This window comes from Coenobita brevimanus, chromosome 103, assembly GCF_032717465.1.
Source record: "Coenobita brevimanus isolate Jiangsu-jjx chromosome 103, ASM3271746v2, whole genome shotgun sequence".
In the NCBI taxonomy this organism is placed as follows: domain Eukaryota; kingdom Metazoa; phylum Arthropoda; class Malacostraca; order Decapoda; family Coenobitidae; genus Coenobita; species Coenobita brevimanus.
Window position 1 is genome coordinate 1,703,864 of NC_137056.1, and position 19,859 is coordinate 1,723,722.

Below are 19,859 nucleotides of genomic sequence, written 5' to 3' on the forward strand. Positions count from 1 at the left end.
TTAAAAAACATATTTAAATATTTTTTCATGTTATTTTATAAAACATAAAAATGTATAAGGGCAACAAAAGTTACAACTAATTCTAGGCGGGGAGCGGGGCGATGACTGTGATCCGCAGGGCAGTGGATGGGTAGCTAGGCTACCACCCCAGAACCCCGGGTAGACCGGAGCCCCACCAGTCACCCCACAGTTACTCCATACTTACAAAAATTAGAAAATGCTTCACCAAACACTCATAAAAATCCATATAGTTACAAAAAGTCAGGTGTTGTCCATGGTGGAGAAACAACAGAAGTGAGTAAAAACAGCAGAAGTTTGCTATAAAACTATCTATTATCATGACAATGATAAAAGAACATTATCTCTGTAATCATTATAATCATCTTTGCTTGTGCTGCACATGTGTCGCCTGCCAGTCAGGGGTAACCAAACCGTGGGTCTTGGCTCGCTCGGGGGAGCACCTGGGGAGCTGGACATGGGTCAGGGCAGGGATGGCCAGGATCAACATACCAGGCAAGATGTATGTCAAGGGTGAAGTGGATAGTTACACAAGGACCAGGAATGAAAATGGTGGCTAAGTAATAATAAGGTGAGGGATAAAGTGGAGAAAGAAGAGTCTGTGCTATGCTCAGATCAAGTTTTGCCATCACCTAGAATTGAAAGTCAGGTCCATTTTCAATCACTTTCGGTACAGTTGTAAACCCATGCCACCAAGCTCTTCCAAAAGCAGATGACAACTGAAAGGTGGTGAATGTAAAGCCACAAACAGAAAGATGTTGAGTGCAAACAAAAACTGATATGATGATGTAGAGAATAACTGAAAGATGATGAAGATATTAACAACAGCTGAAGCATTGTGATGGCAAAGAAAAATTAAAGATGAAAGCATAAAGAAAAATGAGTGACAAGGGTGGAAAAAAATTAAAAGATGGTGTAGGTCCAGAGAAAAACTGATATTGGAAAGGCATAAGGGTTAGAACAAGAGGTAAGCAAGCCCTGCAGTGCCCCCGGGCGGCCAGGACAGTGCGGCCACAATGTGCCGCTATACGCTCAGTAATATATATAGGCACAGTACAATAGATGAGTCCCAATGATAAGTATGGTAAAATCCATTCATGAGTTAATATCTAATATTTAAAATTAAAAAATGAAAGACAGTCAGCTATGAACATTGAAACATTATTATAAAACTTTGTGGATGAAATACTCGTGTGGGTGCCCTCACCTGGCAGGCCGGGAGGGCGGCTAGGGTGGGCACACTAGCAGCAGCAGCAGCTACGATAGTAATAACGCTAGTAATGGTAATGCTAGCAATCATCGTGTACTATTGGGATGCTCCACCATGTCTCTCGCCAGCTTCCACCTACCACTGACATCACCGGAGGCCGCCACCCCCGACACCCGCCCCAAGACCCACAATATTTACATTTTCAAGTATTTATATATTAGTGACTCATATACACAGTCATTTCTTAGTTGTCGCGGGCCTGGGCTGCTGGGCGCTGAGGGTTGCGCTCCCCTCAACTAGAGTTCTAGTGTTCAATGCACAAAAATAATCCCAAACAAAAATAATTTACAATATTTCTATCATTAAACAACAAACACTGCCTCCTCCTTTATACATGCATGGCAACATAAAACATCCAATTTTGATATTACACAAGTCTTTTCCAGGGAGTATACAGCATATTATAAATTTTTGTTTTACATTTTGCAAATGTTGCAAAGATTTACACCATTCTTGTACCTGAGCATATAACAACTTGTTGCTTAAGAGGTGACATCAGATTTGATGAAATTCTATAAAAAGTTATAACAATTTTAATTTCAGTGCAGACAATAAAAATTGCCTGTCTTACTACTAATGTGTTATCAAATAAGTGATAATAATAATATAAAAATGACCAATGTGTGAGCCTGGTGCGTGTGGGGCTCACTGAGGGTGTGTTGGATATCACACAATTTAGAGGTTGCGGGCACTTGCATCCACCGTGTGGGGGCACTGCCACCACCATCTGTACTCTACATTGTACACACTAGTACAAAAAGGAGATTAGCAAAAATCTCTACTATATCATAAAAAGCAGAAAAACGATGTTAAATTGTAAAACCATGAGAGCACAGCTGCAGGCCTGGCATTCCTCATATACAATGGGTGACACCTGTTTAACTCTTACCAGCCAGTCACTCACTGCCTCATCCTATAATAATCCTCAAGGAAGTAATGCCTGCTCTACAACTTTAACAACCTAGAGATACTGTAATGCACATGCATTCTGAAACTGGCAATAGTAAGCATGACAAAGCACTCCTTTACAAATTTTGAAGAGTGACTTCTGTTACAATATAAGCAAGAAAGATTCCCCATACACGTGGGTTTCAATACATATACACTAAAGCTTGATAATTTAGCTACATTTACTTGCCTGGCATTTGTTCCTCAAGGTAAGTACCTCACAACTGCTTTCTCTGTTTTTCACATCGACCAGCACAATGCTTCATGTAGCTATACCTTGCTTAGTGTCTCTTCATCAAGGTGAGGACTGAGCGGCAGGGAGTTATACAAGAGGATCCCAATGTTTCTGCAGGTGCTGGAGTGCGAGGCGGGACCTACACGGCGACTCCCGCCCTCTGCCTCACACCTCACTCACACACACACACTAAAAATGACAATGATGCTAAAGTTCCCATTCCCTACAAGACTAGTGAGTTGTGTAAGCTGTCAACCCTCAGTGATCATCAGCTAAGTTATGTATTATCCTCATCAACACTATTACAAAAGTGGCAAAACATACACAACAACTTTGGTTATGAGATAACACTAAGTATAAATTAGAAAAATTAAAAAAATATCTATCAAAGCAAAAACAAGTATAAAACATGACTACTTTAACAATCACATACAGGGAAACAGGACCTAGACAAGGGTAGGTGAGTGCTCTCTTTATCACACAGAGTTTGGATCGTATGCTCGTCTGCTCAGAGGGCTTCCTAGCACCACTTTCTTAGTGATTAATCTTGAATATTACACCACAGTATCATCTTATATGCTACTGATATCTCTTCAACAGAGACAGTTTGCATAAATAACGAACACTGAAGATTATTAATGTGCCATAAGCATGGGGAAAAAAAAAAAAAAAAATAAGGAAGAGGTGCTAGGGAGCCTATTTAACCAACGAGAATATGACCCTTTGTTACAACAGGGCTTCCGCAGCCACGCATACCTCACACACTCCCCCACCCCTACACCCACCTACCCTGCCCACTCGCAGGTCCCAGGTTAAACTCTGTATGAAAACAATCTTACAGGTAATAAAGCTGTTTTTATTTTACATAGGTAGAGAGAGGGGGGAGTGTGCATGCGAGTGTGTGTGGCCAACAAGCGGGACTTCTCACCCAAACACCGTTAATAGGCAGGCACTAGTTATGCTTAGTATTAAACGAGGAAACACCAGCAACACGGCATAAACTAGGATCTCGACACTAACTGTACACTGCTGCACGGTTCCTCACTCCTGAGTACACCTGCACTCACTCATGCACTCGTTCGCCCTCACACTCGTGCCCACCGGTTCTCTCATCCTCGACTAATTAGTGGCCAGTGTTAGAGAATGAGATGTGTGTGTGTATATTTTATATATATACTGTGTATATATATATATATATATATATATATATATATATATATATATATATATATACAGTATATATATATACTGTATACAGTATATAGTGTATCTCTAAAAAACAAACATAAGTGTTTATACTGCAATACAATTAGTGATAAAGTACTGTATGATGTCAGAATAAAACATTATTAATACAGATATAGTTCACTACTACTAGTGATCTTGTGTTTCAGGTATAAACATTTACTCTGTCAATGTTTCGCCTGCTGGTGTCAAAAGTACCAAGCATTTACCAGAACCTATACATATTTTTTTATATTTTTGGTACCACCGGACGACTTCCTAATAAATCCTATAACATGCTACTCTCATCCTGGGGCTGTCAAACGTTCACACAGACGGCATGTACACTATATCACACCGCCTTAACTAAACGCCACGGTGGTGGCAATAAATAGACTTATTTAAAAAAAAAAAAAAAAAAAAAAAAAAAAAAAAAAAAAATGGAGACCAAGAAAAATAATCTGCTAATAAAATGCACAAAAATATGCCAACATTTATATATATTATCAAAAAAAGGAAAAGCAATGATAAAAACTAGACATAACATACTCTATGAGATGCTAAAGGTTAAAGCTGATGCAGGACAGGCTACAGAAGATGCGGCAGGAGGGCAATATGGGCCTCAAGGGGAAAACTATCCTCACACACCATAACCAATGATAAAGCCAAGTATAATAAGCTTGTCCAATAGAAAGCAACAAAAATCAAAACAAATTTCACTTCACAAGTGCAACTTCCATTAATACAATTTTTCATAATCAGAAGCAAATACTCTTCATAATACTACTCAAACAATAAACAATACAAAACCCACCTATGGACTTATATATACAAGGCTCTAACTACCACCAGCCACATTCACTCTGACTAACACACTGACATGGCAGTCTCAACCACTAGCTACCCTCTTCTTAGTATCCTACGGAAGTCCCAGAGGCCCAACATCATGCATTCTGCTGCCGCTAATCATAAGACTAAAAAAAAAGGAAATTGACTGAAATCAGCACCAGGAGCATGGCCAATTGCACAGATATTGCAACACTGGGTCAAAGCAGGGGAAAAAACACGCAATAAAATTTAAAACACGATAAACTAGGACAATATAAAAACAAACAGTGCTTTCAAGATGAGGGCATTCCACAGTGCCTGCCTAGTAAATACAACGGCTACACGAGACTATAAGAGGGGGTCAGTCCAGTAAGATGCGGGTCACTACCTAGCATTATGGAAGCTAAAAACAGCAGCTTGACTGACCACTCATGTACAGGCTTGGAGAAAGAGGTTGGATGCGAAATAGCACTAAAACTCAAACCCACAGAACCTGGGAAGTTTTTCATTATATTCTTGCCATTCTCTGAAGATTTTATTCAGCTCTGGATAGACTCTTCAAAACTGAGGGATAAGGTTAGATTAAATAAACCCCATTAGTATGAAAGGCTTTTCCTAAGCTGCTTAAAACTGCCCAGTAACAGCAAAATTGAACTACACCAGACATTTCCCAGATTCAGGGGATTAATGCAACTAAATCAAAGAAATACAATCAGGAAGGAATTGGAGGTGGGGTGTAAAAGTAAACAATCCTGGGGAAGAGATGGCTGAGCTCTTGTACATTTTAAGAAATTCCAAAATCAAAGGCTCTGATACCAACTGGGAATATCAATCATCCTTTAGACACCAATGAGAAATTTCATAACCTTACTGTAACACACAGTGTCAACATACTAAATGTATCATTTCCACATCACCGGAAGTTTAATTAAAAGTGTAATCAACTGTTGTACTTGTAAAAGCATTGGCTCACCAGATCTCTACTTATATCACTGACAAGCATTAACAATGACTGCTAGCAATTATCTGTGTATTCGCCTCTTTTATTTCATTACAGAACTCTAAACCACGTCAAGCTGAATCCGGGATACCCAAAGGAAGCTTGGACACTGGTTGAATAATTTCAAACAGAGAACCCATCATGACCAAAATATAAATTGTTGGTTACTTCATTACCTTGGGAAAATTTACAGTGAAGCACAACAGTGGTATACAGGTCTAAACATGCAACTGGTTCCTAAATTATCGAGGTTGAGGTGAATCTGTGATAGAGTCACCAAGCTGTGGGGACGAAGCTGCAGGAAACTGTAGCAGCCTGATTGCGTGGAGTGCGTCCTCTAGGGGTGAGGAAGGGAGCTCCGAGGGCGGTCATGGCTCCGAGCACCCTCCACTGCTGAACAACTATAGTTTGTTCACCTTAACCTGGCAGAGACTTTCATCAATTTACAGCTTGTCTCCCGTAGCTCGGTGGTAGTTTATGACGATACTATGGCTCTACATCCTTTCCTTAATGAATTTTTGTGACTAACACTATATTCTAGTGTTAGTCTTGTTACAGCTCAGCATTCAAGATGGAGATGGCATTTTCACACCAAGTTAAAGTGGACAGAGTATAGTTTGGTAATGACACCAACAACGCTGACTAGATACCTCCATGGAGACTACATGTATACATAAACAACTGTCACCAATACTGCCAGTCTCACCGAGCCTGTAGTCAACACCGCGGGCACACCAGTCCCAAGCCAGTAACCTCGTCAGCTCAGGTCTCTAACATCTCTTCGTACTGTGATGAATTTTGCACATTACACCTCTGTTTTCTCTTGTATGTCTTTAATATCTATTTAATGTTAACATCATCTGTAATAATATCACTGCAGAGAATTTTAACATACCACATGCAGAAATAAAATGGAATGAAAAAAGTGTTCTACTTTTTTTTTTTTTTTTTTTTTTTTTTTTTTTTACCTTGACCCAGATTTTCATCTTTATGCAGTCTATTTTACACAGATCAGTAGCAAAGTAGGATAACACTGAATTATGGCTTTACCATTCCAATGCACTTCATGATTACCATCATATTCTAATGCTAATTTATTATTATTACTCAGCACTCGAGATAAAGATGGCAATTTTAAGCCAAGTCTGAGTAAAACTAGAATGCATGTACTAAGCCATGGGAAGACGAACCCCAGTGTGATGAGAGAGCCAAGCTGGGACCACACAGCCACTGCATAGGCCCATAGTCTCATATTCTAAGGACACTCCCTACCACCTCTTACTTAACAGTTTATTTCTGCATATGGTGCATTAGTAATCCCATGTATGCTATTAACCTAATCATTATCCATATATTAAACAGACATAAATATCAGACAAGAGAACAGTCCTTAGCAGTTTATTTCTGCACACAGTGCTTCTGTAATCCCATGTTGTTACTTATGCAACTTTTTATCAATAAAACATAAATATCACACAAGAGAATAGTTAGAGTGCAATATGTAAAATAAATCACTTCACAAGAGGTGCTAGAAACTCCTTAGCTGAGAATATGGGCTGTGTTCTGGTTGCCAACAGCCATCTCTTCCATAACAAACTAAGGGAGGGCAAGAAACCCTGCAGATTCTGATTGTCTAACCTAACCCAGTTCTATTTCAGTTTTACAGAAAAGTTTAAAGTACAGTACATGTGTTATACATTATTCCTACCTAATTCTGAGTTTAGCATATCACTCACAGATGAAAAAGCTTATGAATGCATTCATATTTACTATTCATATTTATAGTGAGAAAGCAATAGTATATAAAGTTTTCAGAAAGTCCCCAAGTCAAACCTCTAGAAAAAGTGTGTAAAAATTTTTTTAATGTTTTCACATTTTTCTAAAATAGAAATGGACATGCCATCCGACCCCACTATTGCTGTGGCCTGAGAGCACTGTGGGCATCACCCCTCCCCCATGCACCCTCACCCCCTCGTCACCTTGAGCAGGGGAGTCGCACCCTTACACCGGTAGGTAAAAAAATAGTATGTACAAATATCAAAAGGTTCACCTTGGCTATATACTGTACATCCATCAATTAATAGCCTGTAAAAAGACAACAGTTCAGTAATATAAAAAGTCATGCATTTCCATTAAGAAAAGATACACAAAGAAATGTTCCAACAAAAATATAACTGCCTATTACCAGCATCTCTGCAAATTAAACTCTCATTTAATAAAAATACTGGAAAACTCTACACTCACTAGTGACACAATGCGATCATGGCAGGTCAAAAATGGATATGAATGGGGATGACATCTATGTACAGAGTGACCCAGGCAGCCCCAGGGCACAAAACAGAAAAATGAAAAAGAAAAAAAATTATTAAAAAAACTGCCACACAGCGTTTAAACAGTCAAGATGCTCTCGGGGGAGGTTTATGGATGCCCACAGGATCTCACTGTTTAGAAAAAAAAAATTAAGAAAAAAAAACATGGGTCAGGATATGTTGCCTCCACACTCGGCCAATGTTGTGTGCTACCTCGTCTTTGGTTACTTATTAGAAAAGAAAATAATGTTATCTATATAGATATTTATATATATATGGAGATCAAGTCTATATGGCAAGCCAGTTAACCCGACGGGGAATTGAAAAACGCCATGCTATAAATATCAACCAACATGCAGTTTTCTCAGATAATAGGAGGCCCCCTCCCACTTCATGTACAGGGCCCTCCTGTGGTCTGTATTGATCCTTCAATTTTCCCTGAAGAACCCACCCGTTTTCCTGAAGTGCCCTTTCCTTACCCAGGTAGGACAGTCTTATAACTGAAGAAGGGCCCATCTGTTTCAAGAAGGAGCCATTCTCTTATTCAAAACAGGGTACTATTTTTGCTTTCCAAGAAGGGCCCTCTGTTACAAAAGGGCCTTTTAATTTCCACAAAATCAAAGGCCCTCTCTGTTATTCGGGGAGAGCTATTCAATTTCCACATATAATCTACTCAGTTACCAAAAAAGGGCCCCTCCTTTTTAATACAGGGGGCATTGATACTAACTAGTGTAGAATTTTAACAAGGGGAGGGGGAAAGGGGTAGTCACTGGCTAACCATGCGACACCTGGCGAGGAGGGCATATCTACATCCTCCACTCGGCTGGTGCACTGCGTACACGTCTGTGTTTTATGACTCCGCGAGCTACAGCCGGTCGTCCCTTCAGCTAGAAACTTTTTTTAATCCCTACAATAAAAGCTGCAGGTATTTTTCTTACACAGTACTTGTAACAGCAAAAGACAAAAAAACTGGAACTGTTAACTTGTCACAAAAACACCCGCATAAGCTAGATGATAAACTTACTAACAAGGATAGTATCAAAATTCAAACACGCAAAAATACAAATTCTATATGGATCAAAATTATCCTAGTGCAAAAATCTGCATATCACACACGTACAATGCTGATGGCTACTCTATCCTGCAAGAGGGGGAGGGAGTGGGGGGGAGGGGAGAGTTTCCGGGGATCTGGAAAAACGACCAATCATTACTACTACCAATTATTTTCTCTTAATCCCCTCAAAACACCAGACACCCAAGCCTAACTACCACCTGGTCAGGTTTGTCTGTTCCCTTCCCTAATGCACATAAAACTGTGGCTAAAAAAATTCCTAGCGTGCAACCAATGGCTTTGGTTAGTTTCATATCTTAGTTATTTAATATTAACCTTTGTAACATCACTGCTCCCACACCATTTCTATAAAATTTGTAAATTTGTATTTCCTTAACAAGAAAAATTATAGACTAAGAGATAAACTGTTATATGTAAAGGGATGAGATGGGAGCATGGATTATTTAAATGGGAATTAAGTAAAGGCATATGTGTCAGTAGGTGTTAGGAATTAGAGGTAGGGTGGAAATTCATGGGCATATTGTGGATGAGGGAAGGAAATAGCCAGTGAGACAGGGATAAAATGCTAGAATATGGCAAAGGTACAGGACAGAAGTATGAGGGAATGGGATTAACCCCCTTCAATCTGAGGATGTATATTTCAGTTTGTTTCTTGCTATACAGATGATTTTAGTGTAGGAAAGACTTCTAGAACTAAAGGGGTATATGCAGGCTATACTGAACCCCTGATGTTTAAAAAAACTCTCCTAATCTAAACAAAATCATCTCGATAGCAAGAAAACAAGGAAATTATGTCACCAGAGTGAAGGCATTAAATGGAAACGTGACAAGTAGAGTTGAGTAGAATAGCCAACAGCCGCCACAGTGGTAAATTATGAGGTTGGGGGTGTTTGGGCGGCGGCAGTCTGGTACACTTAGACAAAACAATATGGAAACATCTCCAATTTCAGTATTAGAGGCTTCTAAAGCCTCAACATTCCAAATACTGGTAAAAGAGCATTTGGGTGTCCTGTTATAAATCCAGAATTATTAACTGGAATAGGCTGTTGCTTTAACCCTTTTAATACAATGATGCATTTCTCCTTTCCAGCAGTCCACCACCAGACAATTTCATTCAGCTCAGAGAGATCTTTTGTGCTCAGGTTAGATACTCCCTTCACTAACCTTTCACTGTTAAATGTCCTTTCTAAGTTGAATAAAACAGTCTAGAGGCAGCAGACATAGGCCAAACTTCAGGGTAATATGTCATCAGAGTAAATGGGCTATACTTTTAATGTCGCCACACTGTTCTAGCCAGGTGTACTTTTCCAGCCAGAATGCAAAGATGTCTGCACAAAGGGAAGGAGAGAGAGAGGGTGAGCGTGGACGCAGCTTGAACACAAACACCACAATGCTTCAACTGCCTTGCCCTCTACAGCCCAATAAACCTACAGTTCACTAAGAGGGATATATTAAACCTCAGCCTCTTGATCTCTCGGAGATGCTACTCAGTACTTCTAGTTTCCTTACCGCTCAACACTCATATATTTCTTATTTTAAAACTGGGTCGTACTAGCTGTAATTTGGACTGGTGTTCCATTCTGATGGTGTGAGTGGTCAGTTATGATGTACAATTTTGAATGTATGATTATTCTTAAAATATGATCAGCTACGTGTGTTTATCTTAATTCTGATACAACTCACAATCTGAAAATTTGTAAGTCTATACAAGAGTATAATTTTGGATATACAAATACACAATAAATAATCAACACATATAGGAGAATTTTAAGAATTTACATTTCTGAATATCAATTGTCAATGTCAAGTGTGCTCCTCTCTTAATAAGTATGAGTCATAGGAATTGCCTGATTCTGACCTATCCTTACTACCATGGTGTGCCAGTTATGACCGGCTACACATTACATCAACCCTTAAGAGAGAAGCACACTGCACTAATTAACTGTCACCTTCAAGCCAATTTTCTGACACTTTGTAAAGAGCTTTCATGACAACATAAACTTGGCTTGACTGGGAGTGTAGGAGCTTTGGTAAGATTATGTCCGGACCAACTCACTCTGTCACTGAGTCACTACAAACAACTGGAGGACAATATAGTGTCTTCGGAGCCAGTACAATACTACTCTGTTCTCTAGGGGAACACCTCCTATTAATTATCAATATACAGTACATATTTAAATAGCACTGAAGCAGAAGCTTTAAACTAGATTGATATTAGAAATAATAAAACACCGTCCTATTACAGTACAATAATAATGCTTTACATATGCACCATAGTAATCTTTGGGGTCATGTTGCACGGGGAATTTTGAAAAACTGTTTGTAGACAACAGTAGGTCAAGGCTGGGACCAGCTGATTTTGGAGAGCTGACAAAGTTGGCTATAATCTTTAGCATATCTCACTGGTTGACAAATAAGCCATTCTGTGGGTAAGCTTGTGAAAGACACTACAAAGATTTCTGTAACACAGAAACTGGTTTCACTACAATGGATTATAAACTATGGATGAATCATCAGCCCAAGTGCTTCTGCTGGCGCCTGAAAAACTGCGAAGTAGAAAACTCTGGCCAAGCTAGAAAAGAGGTGTACAAACATCATCCTATCACAAGTGAGCAATGCTGTCTGATGGCCATTTGGTGGAAGAAAACAGAGCTAAGCCTTTGGGGAAGGGGACAAGCACAGGGCTGACAATCACCACTACACCACACCACACCTCACCCACCCACACACACACACACATACCTCAAACCTCCGGGGTAACCCAGCTTTTCTCCGGGTTTGTTATTATTCTTTTGATGCTATAAAACCATGGCTCCAGAATCTTCTATGTGAGATATTCATTTATGATGCATTCTGTGAGGGACCAGAGAGGAGATGGGAGGAAAAGCGAGGAAGTAGAATAAAAGAATACAGAGGAAAAGCAGAAAGTGCCGACATATCTTGACAAAACAGCTCTGATGGCTTTGTTTGGCGTGCCTCTTGCTCATCCCATCTTGTGTTTTCTCTGGCCGGCACAGAGAGGAGGAGAGGGAGGAGGGGCAGAGGGAGGGGGAGTGTGTGTCCTTATCATAGGGCTAAGTTCTCCTTCTTTACTTGTTCGTGAGGCACCAGCCGGGTTCCCGATGCCACCTCCATGGGGATCTGTCAACGTGAAATATCCATTACTACAGCAAATGGACAAGTGATCGGGATTACACTTGGTCTGTGTTATATGTCACTAATGTTCTAAATATTTCAAATTTTTCCATACAACTGGTACTGTAAATATGTGGTAATGACTATCAGTTTTATTAGGTAACAACAGAACTAAAACGGACAGTTTCTTGTAAAATACTTCTGATTTAATGGTGTGTATGTGTAAGAAAAGCAGACATAAAACAAGAGCATTCTGTACTAGTCATGGTGATATTGAACAACAGGTTGCAGTGGTGGCTCTTGTTCATGTTACTGTTGCTGTGGCTTCAGGCCAATCTGAACAGGAATGCAGCAAACTGCAAGCTGAAGCTGCTCTTCCCTTGCAGTCCACTACGCTCATTTCAGGACAGGATGTGAAATGAGGAACATAAGTATATCTGGACAACAGACCTAACTGGTTGTATAAGTCCCAATCCAATGAGGTATCCCTGTCCTGTCCAGTCCCTACAATGAGGTGGTTGTATGTTGGTTACAGAAGATCGTGGACTGTAGGGATGCAGACGTTCTATAAGAAACACTTCAGTATGATGATTTAATTTCATCCACTATTTGATTTTTCTACCATCAGCCAAATACACTCAGCTTTTGCAAGACCTAACTGACTAGAAGATCAAGATCCCTCAACCACTTCACTGCCAGAGGCCTCTCCATAGCTGAAGAAAACTACAGAGTGGTTCCAAAAACAATGAACACATCACTGTACAGAAGTCATCATATATAGTAACAAGAAACTGGACTGTACTATGATACTGTCTCTTCAAACTTAAACTGAGAAGTCTGCAAATTCGAAGTGCAATTCTGTCTGGCACAGCCTCTACTGTAACTTACACTTACTTGCTTCATTCCTGATAACTCCAAATTATTTTGAACAGCCTGGAAGACTTGACCACAGAGGTTATATTTAAATGAAAGACCTTTAGCATGAGACATCCTTCTTATCATCATCATCATCATCTAATCCTGTGTTGCCCCATGAGGAGCGTAGAAGCCTGGGGCTAGGCAAGTTGGTCCTGACATTATTTTAAGATGAGTGACCAGCCTCACTCATTCCCGTGTGGCATTACGTGAACAATAAACTCTAACCACCCTAGGATATGTACCTGCACAGGCTCAATCCGACTGAAGCACCTTAATTACCCACTAAACCACCAGGCACCATAATTTGGTTACATGATTACCACCCAGCATAGTAAATGGTTTCCTGGTATACAAGCCATTCGGCTTGTCACTCGGTGTAGAGTCACCCGTAGACAGAAGGAAGAGGAATGAATGAAGGAAAGAAAGACAGAAGCGGAAGGAAGGAAGAGAGGAAAGGGAAGTCACTCAAGAGCAGCACTACACTGAGTGAGTGGATACTGAGCACCCCCACCTACCACTACATCTTTCTTAAGTTACTGGTAACTTAAACTGTCATGCAATACCAACATTAAACTAAGCTTCAAAGTCACTGCACTGTATATATTCAGGAAGCATTTGATCTGTAACAATATTATTAGCTGGGCCTGTATTATCACCAGCTTCCTCCTTCCATCTGATTAAAGTCTCATTTATTTTGTCGCCTCCACTCAGTGATGTTGCTTGTGACTGGATGATGGGAACCCCCTTACATATGATGACTTGCTCAATCCCCTGTGCAAGACCTCACCGCATATCTATATTCATTCTGCATCTGGGCATTAATCCCTCCATGTCCACCGTGTGAAGCTCTTATGCCAGTCCCGTTCTCTCATCCTCTCTAGTATGGTTCAAACCCTCTCAACTGACCAACTCACAATTTCACTAGTATCCTTTATGCCAAATCTCTCTTCCCGCACCATCTCTCATGTCGTCATCATCAACTAATCCCGAGTTGCCTGACAAGGAGCGTAGGAGCCCGGGGCTAGGCAAGTCGGTCCTGACATTTAAGATGAGAGTGACCAGCCTCACTCATCCCTGAGTGGCATACTGTGAGCAATAAACCCCAACCACCCCTTGGATATAAACCTGCACGGCTCAATCTGACTGGAGTGCCTTAATTACCCGCTAAACCACCACGTGCCATAATCTGGTTATATGGTTGCCACCCAGCATAGTAAATGGTTTCCTGGCGTACAGGAAACCATTTGGCTTGTCACTCAGTGTACAGTCACCCATCGGGAGAAGGTAGAGGAAAGAATAAAGGAAAGAAAGAAGAGGGAGGAAGGGAGGAAATGGCAGTCACATGAGAGCAGCACTACATCAAGTGAGTGGATGGTAGGCCCCCCCCTCCACCTACCACCAGTCTCTCTTGTCACTCTCTGTAAATAAACACTAACAGCCATTCCTATATTACCCCTTTTGAGTACTGGTGTCCAGGATGTAGATTTACATACAAACTTTTGATCAAGTTCCTATCATAACTATGAGCAGTTTTGGCAAGGACAAGAAGAGGGGCCTGCAGAATCCCTTGTTCCTACTGCAAAAGCAAGTCAGGAGTTATGACAAGAAGTGATCATTCTCTCCAACAAGGACAGTATGTTTTCACCCCCGTTTGTTTGTCTGTTAGCAGGATTACTCAAAAACTAAGAGAAAGATTTGGACCAAATCTGGTGGGTAGATGGCCCAAGTCCCAGGGAACAACTGATGCGACTGATCCAGACCGTATTACATATTCTGGATCCGGAAAACACTTACTGCAAAACCCTAATCATAATGAGAAAACCTAACACATTATGAACGGTTTGGAAATTACGTTGCCCTTATCGAAGAGATGCATTCCACTGAGTGCCCCTCTAGCATTAAGTCTGTGAATCTGGCCCAAGAACATTTATGGAACCTGTTGTTGCTGTTGTGACCTCAGGTTTATTTGGATGTGAACCCAGTGTACTGGAATTTCAAGATGTTCTGCAGTCCACCTGCCTCCCTTTGGGGGACAGGGAATGAGGGATGTCTGTTTAAATGGGCAGTAAGGCCAACCACTCATGTCAATGCCACCATGTGAAAGTGTCCCTCTCCAGCACCACGCAGAACTTCCTCTATGCAGTTACCTGAAAGGGACGGTACGGGGTCGGTCTGCACCCTCCTTGACTAGTGGCTTGTGGAACTCTCTGCCAGGGCGGGAGTGAATGGTCTGCCAGCAATGCTCACAATAGTACTGCAGGCATGTCACATTGGCGCAGAAAAATGGTGCAAACTTACCCCCGCACCGAGCACCCTGGCACTCATCACACATTTGGTCGTCTAACACATAGGGTTTCACTTCAACCTGAAAATTGATTAACAATGTTTTATATCACAATCTCTCCATCTTAATCCCCTTAACACTTTTTCCATTTAAACTGAGATTTTTGCACCAGCCAATCACCCCCCCAAATTACTCCTTGTAACTTTCTTAACTTCACCGAAATATTCTTTTCCCTGCCATTTATGTACCCATGACATACAATTTTATTACACGCACCACCTACTGTATTTTCCTTACATAGTATTACTTAAGATTAAAAGTGCTGACTACATATATCTGCATTACAACACTGACAGGCACAGCTGACTACAAGTATACAATAGTATTACACAGTACTGTATATGAATTTTACAAGACTAACTCTTCACAGGCAGACTGAAACACTTTACAGCCCTTATCACAAAACACAGACAGTAAAGGTGTGAGCAAACCCGTAATTTTTGATAATCATTAGTGAAACACATAATGAGGGGAAGAATTATTTGGATTCTCTACCCTCCTGCTGAATAAGCTCTGTTCTACAGCAAGCTGGTTAATTAGATTTAGTACTAACAGATCATCAATCACATTTTTCCACCTAAGGATGGAGAGAGAGAGAGAGAGAGAGATTAACTGTTCCATAAATTAACATCAGAAATTTAGTTTTACTTATACCCTTTGCCTCTCAAATCTTAAATAATTCTTTAAGTATGAATGTTCCTGCAAGTGGAGCTAATGAACCCTCACAAAATTTTATCAACACTGAGTTTCAACACACCTGTATGTTGATACCATGCTAAAGTTGCACAAAGTGAGCAAATGACATCAAGACAGCATTGTTGTTTTTTAAGTTTATCAGTCATGCTTCACTCTATGCTGTAAAATTGTTACCAACACTCCATACCCAACAGTCACCCTCTTGCAAACACACCCATCCCTGCCCAACTTATCTCCTTAAAAATACCATCAGTGTCTGCACAGAGATGAAACATTCTAACACAAACCTCCTCATTTACCACCCTTCTTACTTAACATCACCCCTAACTATGTTATCAACAAATTTTACCTTAATACACAAACCATTCTAGCATTCTTGCCTTCCCAAAATTATCATCACTCTCTGGCTAGACTGAGGTAGGCAGAGTGCTTTAACACACCACCTTTTCACAGTATCACACATCATATGTGGCACCATACTTAAAATTATGCTAGCCTAGAATACATGCCAGTCTTGCCTGACTCCTTCCCCCAAAATAAAATCAATATTCTCAGTGCCAACACGCACCCTCTTGTCGATATCACCATGCTGAAGTTGTACGAAGCGAGCACTGATGGCAGCAATATAGCTCTGTTGGTTAGAGAAGGCCACACGCCCAGCACCTTTAGGGTACTTGAGCTCTGGGTCTGTGTCAATCCCAGCGTAGCACACTCCCCCATACAGCCGGTCCATGATCATTGCTAGCTCAACTGTGAATATCATCATCAACAAAGGATTCATTAATGGTTTGGTTAGTTAAGGTAGTGTTATGACAGATTAAGTTACATAAGGTAGGGGTCCATGATCACTACCTGCATTACTGAAAATATATTATCATTATCATCATCATCATCACCAACACCAGAAGATTCATTAGAGGTTATGGTTATCATTATCCTGACCTCTTTGTCCCACCTAAAGATGGCATAAGGCAGCATTCAGAAAACAAGGAAAGAGAGAGTAGCCAAGAGGTAATCTCAAAGTAAACAGAAATTTATCATACTAATACTGTACTACAGTATGTCCGCACTATTTACTTAAGCATCAGGTTGCGTATTATGATTTATCCAGATCATGCTGTGGATTAGCTGTCAATATTAAAAACAAAATGTACAGTAGACCCTCAATCTGCACAGCTAATGCATCTGGAAACGTTATCTTACATATCAAAACATACAAACTGTGGCACTGAAATTCATGTTACATTAATAATTAGTATGGTGAAATCCCAAAATTTTTAGTCCCCCCTTTGGCCCTCTTGAAAAATTTTTACTGCTTCCTGATTACATATACCTAACATTACTTGTAGTTTACATACAACATCTAGAAACATTGCTAAGCCCCCCCCCTACCCCCAAAAAAAGGGGGGAGGGGGGGTTAGCATACAAAATGCTAAATAAAGTGTTGGTTAATTACAGTACCATGACTGAAGGCAGAGCAATGTTTGGGTGGGGGGAAGGGGGTATCTTCAGATAACTTATCTATCTAGAGGTATGTGAAAAACTATTTTGGTACCATAAAGTAATGAAAAACTTAGCATGAAAGAAGAAACAGTACACAGTGAGTGATGGCATTGAGGTGAGACTGTGTGTGTGTGTGTGTGTGTGTGTGTGTGTGTGTGTGTGTGAGAGAGAGAGAGAGAGAGAGACCTGGAATTTTCCTATGCACACTCCCCCCCCCCCCAAACTGGGCTGGGTCTGGCTATATCTTTCCACACAAAACATGTTTAGTGCAAATTAGGACACGTAAACTGAGTCTACTGAAACGTGTGATTATTTATCAAAGATGCTTATATGGGATGACATAATAGGACTGCAACTGCATCTGAATATCAATACACAGACCATCCTTCTCTATATAAGATACAGTGGTCAAGGTTACATAATAAATCAAATGGCCTCCTTAAAAAAAATAAAATAAAAAAATAGAAAAATAAATAAATAAGCTCATTTCAAAATAACAATGAAGACAACCTAAAATGCAACAAAAACAAGCCAAGCAATGGAAGCTCACCTGCTTTTAGAGGCCTGGGTACACCACCAACAAAGACAGTCTTGCGAGGGTCAAGGGGAAGGGAGGCATCCAATACAAAGTCTGCATCCGAGAGCCTCCAGGGGCGGATCTGCACAGGCTTGTCCTTAATGGTGGGTGAGGAAACACACAAGTACAGCTTGTCATCATCCTGGATGCATGCATCAATCAACTGCTGTACACTGCTTTCATCCTGAAACATGATGGAAGATTTATTGTACAAAAAAGGTAATGATACAATATTCCCACCTTCGAAGATCCAACATCAGTTTATTTCTGCATAATATAATTCTTCTTCACTGTACCCCACTTGGCTCAGTCCTCTCAGCACTTCTCTTCTACTTGTTCCTCCAAAACTTATCCTTCCCAGGGTGTCTTGTATCAGCACAAATTTAGGAAAAGGGGAGGGGTGGGGGTATCCTTATGCCAGATTAAGAATGAGGGGTTTCTGGCCTTTGGTTCCCACAACTTTAATCTTGACAGATTCATGGATCTGTGAGGCCAAAGCCACAACAATAACTCCCAAATGATAGGTCACTAGAATATTTTACTGCAAACACAATACTGTACTAGGATTATGAGTACCAATCTGTGAATATCAGTAACCCCTCCCACTGCCATTAGCACCTGTCATAACTCACCTGGAATAAGAGGAAGGCATATCCCTTGGGTGGGAAGTAAGACTTGCTTTCTGCCTTATGTGGCCAGTCCACCACCAAAGGACCAAAACGACGGAAGCTGGCTGTGATCTCCTCTGGAATAAAATGACAAATTAATGCTCTAATATAAAGTAGCCTACTGACCAAACTTTCATCAGCTGTTGCATACAATGACCCTTTCAGTACAAGCCTTCTTTACTTTGTTCCTATTTCCATAAGGATTTACACAATACACCATAATAAAAACCTAGTAATTAACTAACGTACAAGTACTGCACATAAGTGGTGAGCTGCCGTTAAAGATTTAACCTTTCAAGTTCACATCCATTAAACTGTATTTTTGAGAACAGCTGAAAAGAGAAATGTAAAATATCCATAGACAATAAATACAGTATATAAGTGAAGACCCTACAATGTGTAAGGCTGAACACTGTACTGTCCTATTTGTGATCCGGCAAATTACCCATTTATGGAACTGCATACTTCCCTAATGTTGGAGCAGCCCTAATGAGAGAGGGCAGTGTTTGGAAACTTCCCATTCTGCTGTTTGCAGATGATACAGTATCGTTAAATGAAGACAAAGGGGAACTGCAAGGCTTGGTGAATGAGTTAGGGAGTGTGTGAGAAATGGAACCTAAAGATAAAAATTAGGAAGAGTAAAGCTGTGGTCTTCAAGAGAAATGAAGTAACTGAATGCATAGTGAGGCTGGATAGTGGGGAAATGGAAAATGTGAGTGCATTTAAGTACTTGGGTAGTATGATGAGTAAGGATGGAAGTCTGGAGAATGAAGTGCTTGAAAGGGTACAACAGGGAAGAAAGATTGCTGAATCTTTGAAGGCAGTGATAAAGAAATATGGAAGTGAGCATGAAAGTAAAAAAAATCTACTGCATGACAGTATTGTGATACCAACTCTAACATGTAGAAGTGAAGTTTGGATCTTGTTGGAAGGACACAAGTCAAGAGTGAGAGCAGTGGAAATGAGTTATCTGAGAGGAGCACCTGGAGTTACATGGAGAGACAGACTGACAAATGAGGAAGTGAAGAAGCATTGTGGTGCGGATGAGGATGTGACAGAAGGTATTTGGAGAAATACACTGAGGTGGTCTGGCCATGTGGAGAGGATGGAGAGC

The 19,859-nt window shown here is 40.5% G+C and overlaps 1 protein-coding gene across 1 annotated transcript in view; it reads right to left on the reverse strand.

Annotated features, from left to right (window-relative positions):
- Positions 1 to 11,993: 11,993 nt before the first annotated feature.
- orb2 (cytoplasmic polyadenylation element-binding protein orb2) overlaps positions 11,994 to 19,859 on the reverse strand; it is a 226,868-nt gene continuing 219,002 nt past the window's right edge. Inside the window, exons 6-10 of the mRNA XM_080284838.1 lie at positions 18,710 to 18,822; positions 18,051 to 18,261; positions 16,566 to 16,747; positions 15,105 to 15,322; positions 11,994 to 12,045 (exon numbers count right to left, since the gene is read on the reverse strand). Of these exons, the coding sequence (XP_080140964.1) occupies positions 11,994 to 12,045; positions 15,105 to 15,322; positions 16,566 to 16,747; positions 18,051 to 18,261; positions 18,710 to 18,822 (776 nt within the window). The remainder of the gene's footprint in view (positions 12,046 to 15,104; positions 15,323 to 16,565; positions 16,748 to 18,050; positions 18,262 to 18,709; positions 18,823 to 19,859) is intronic.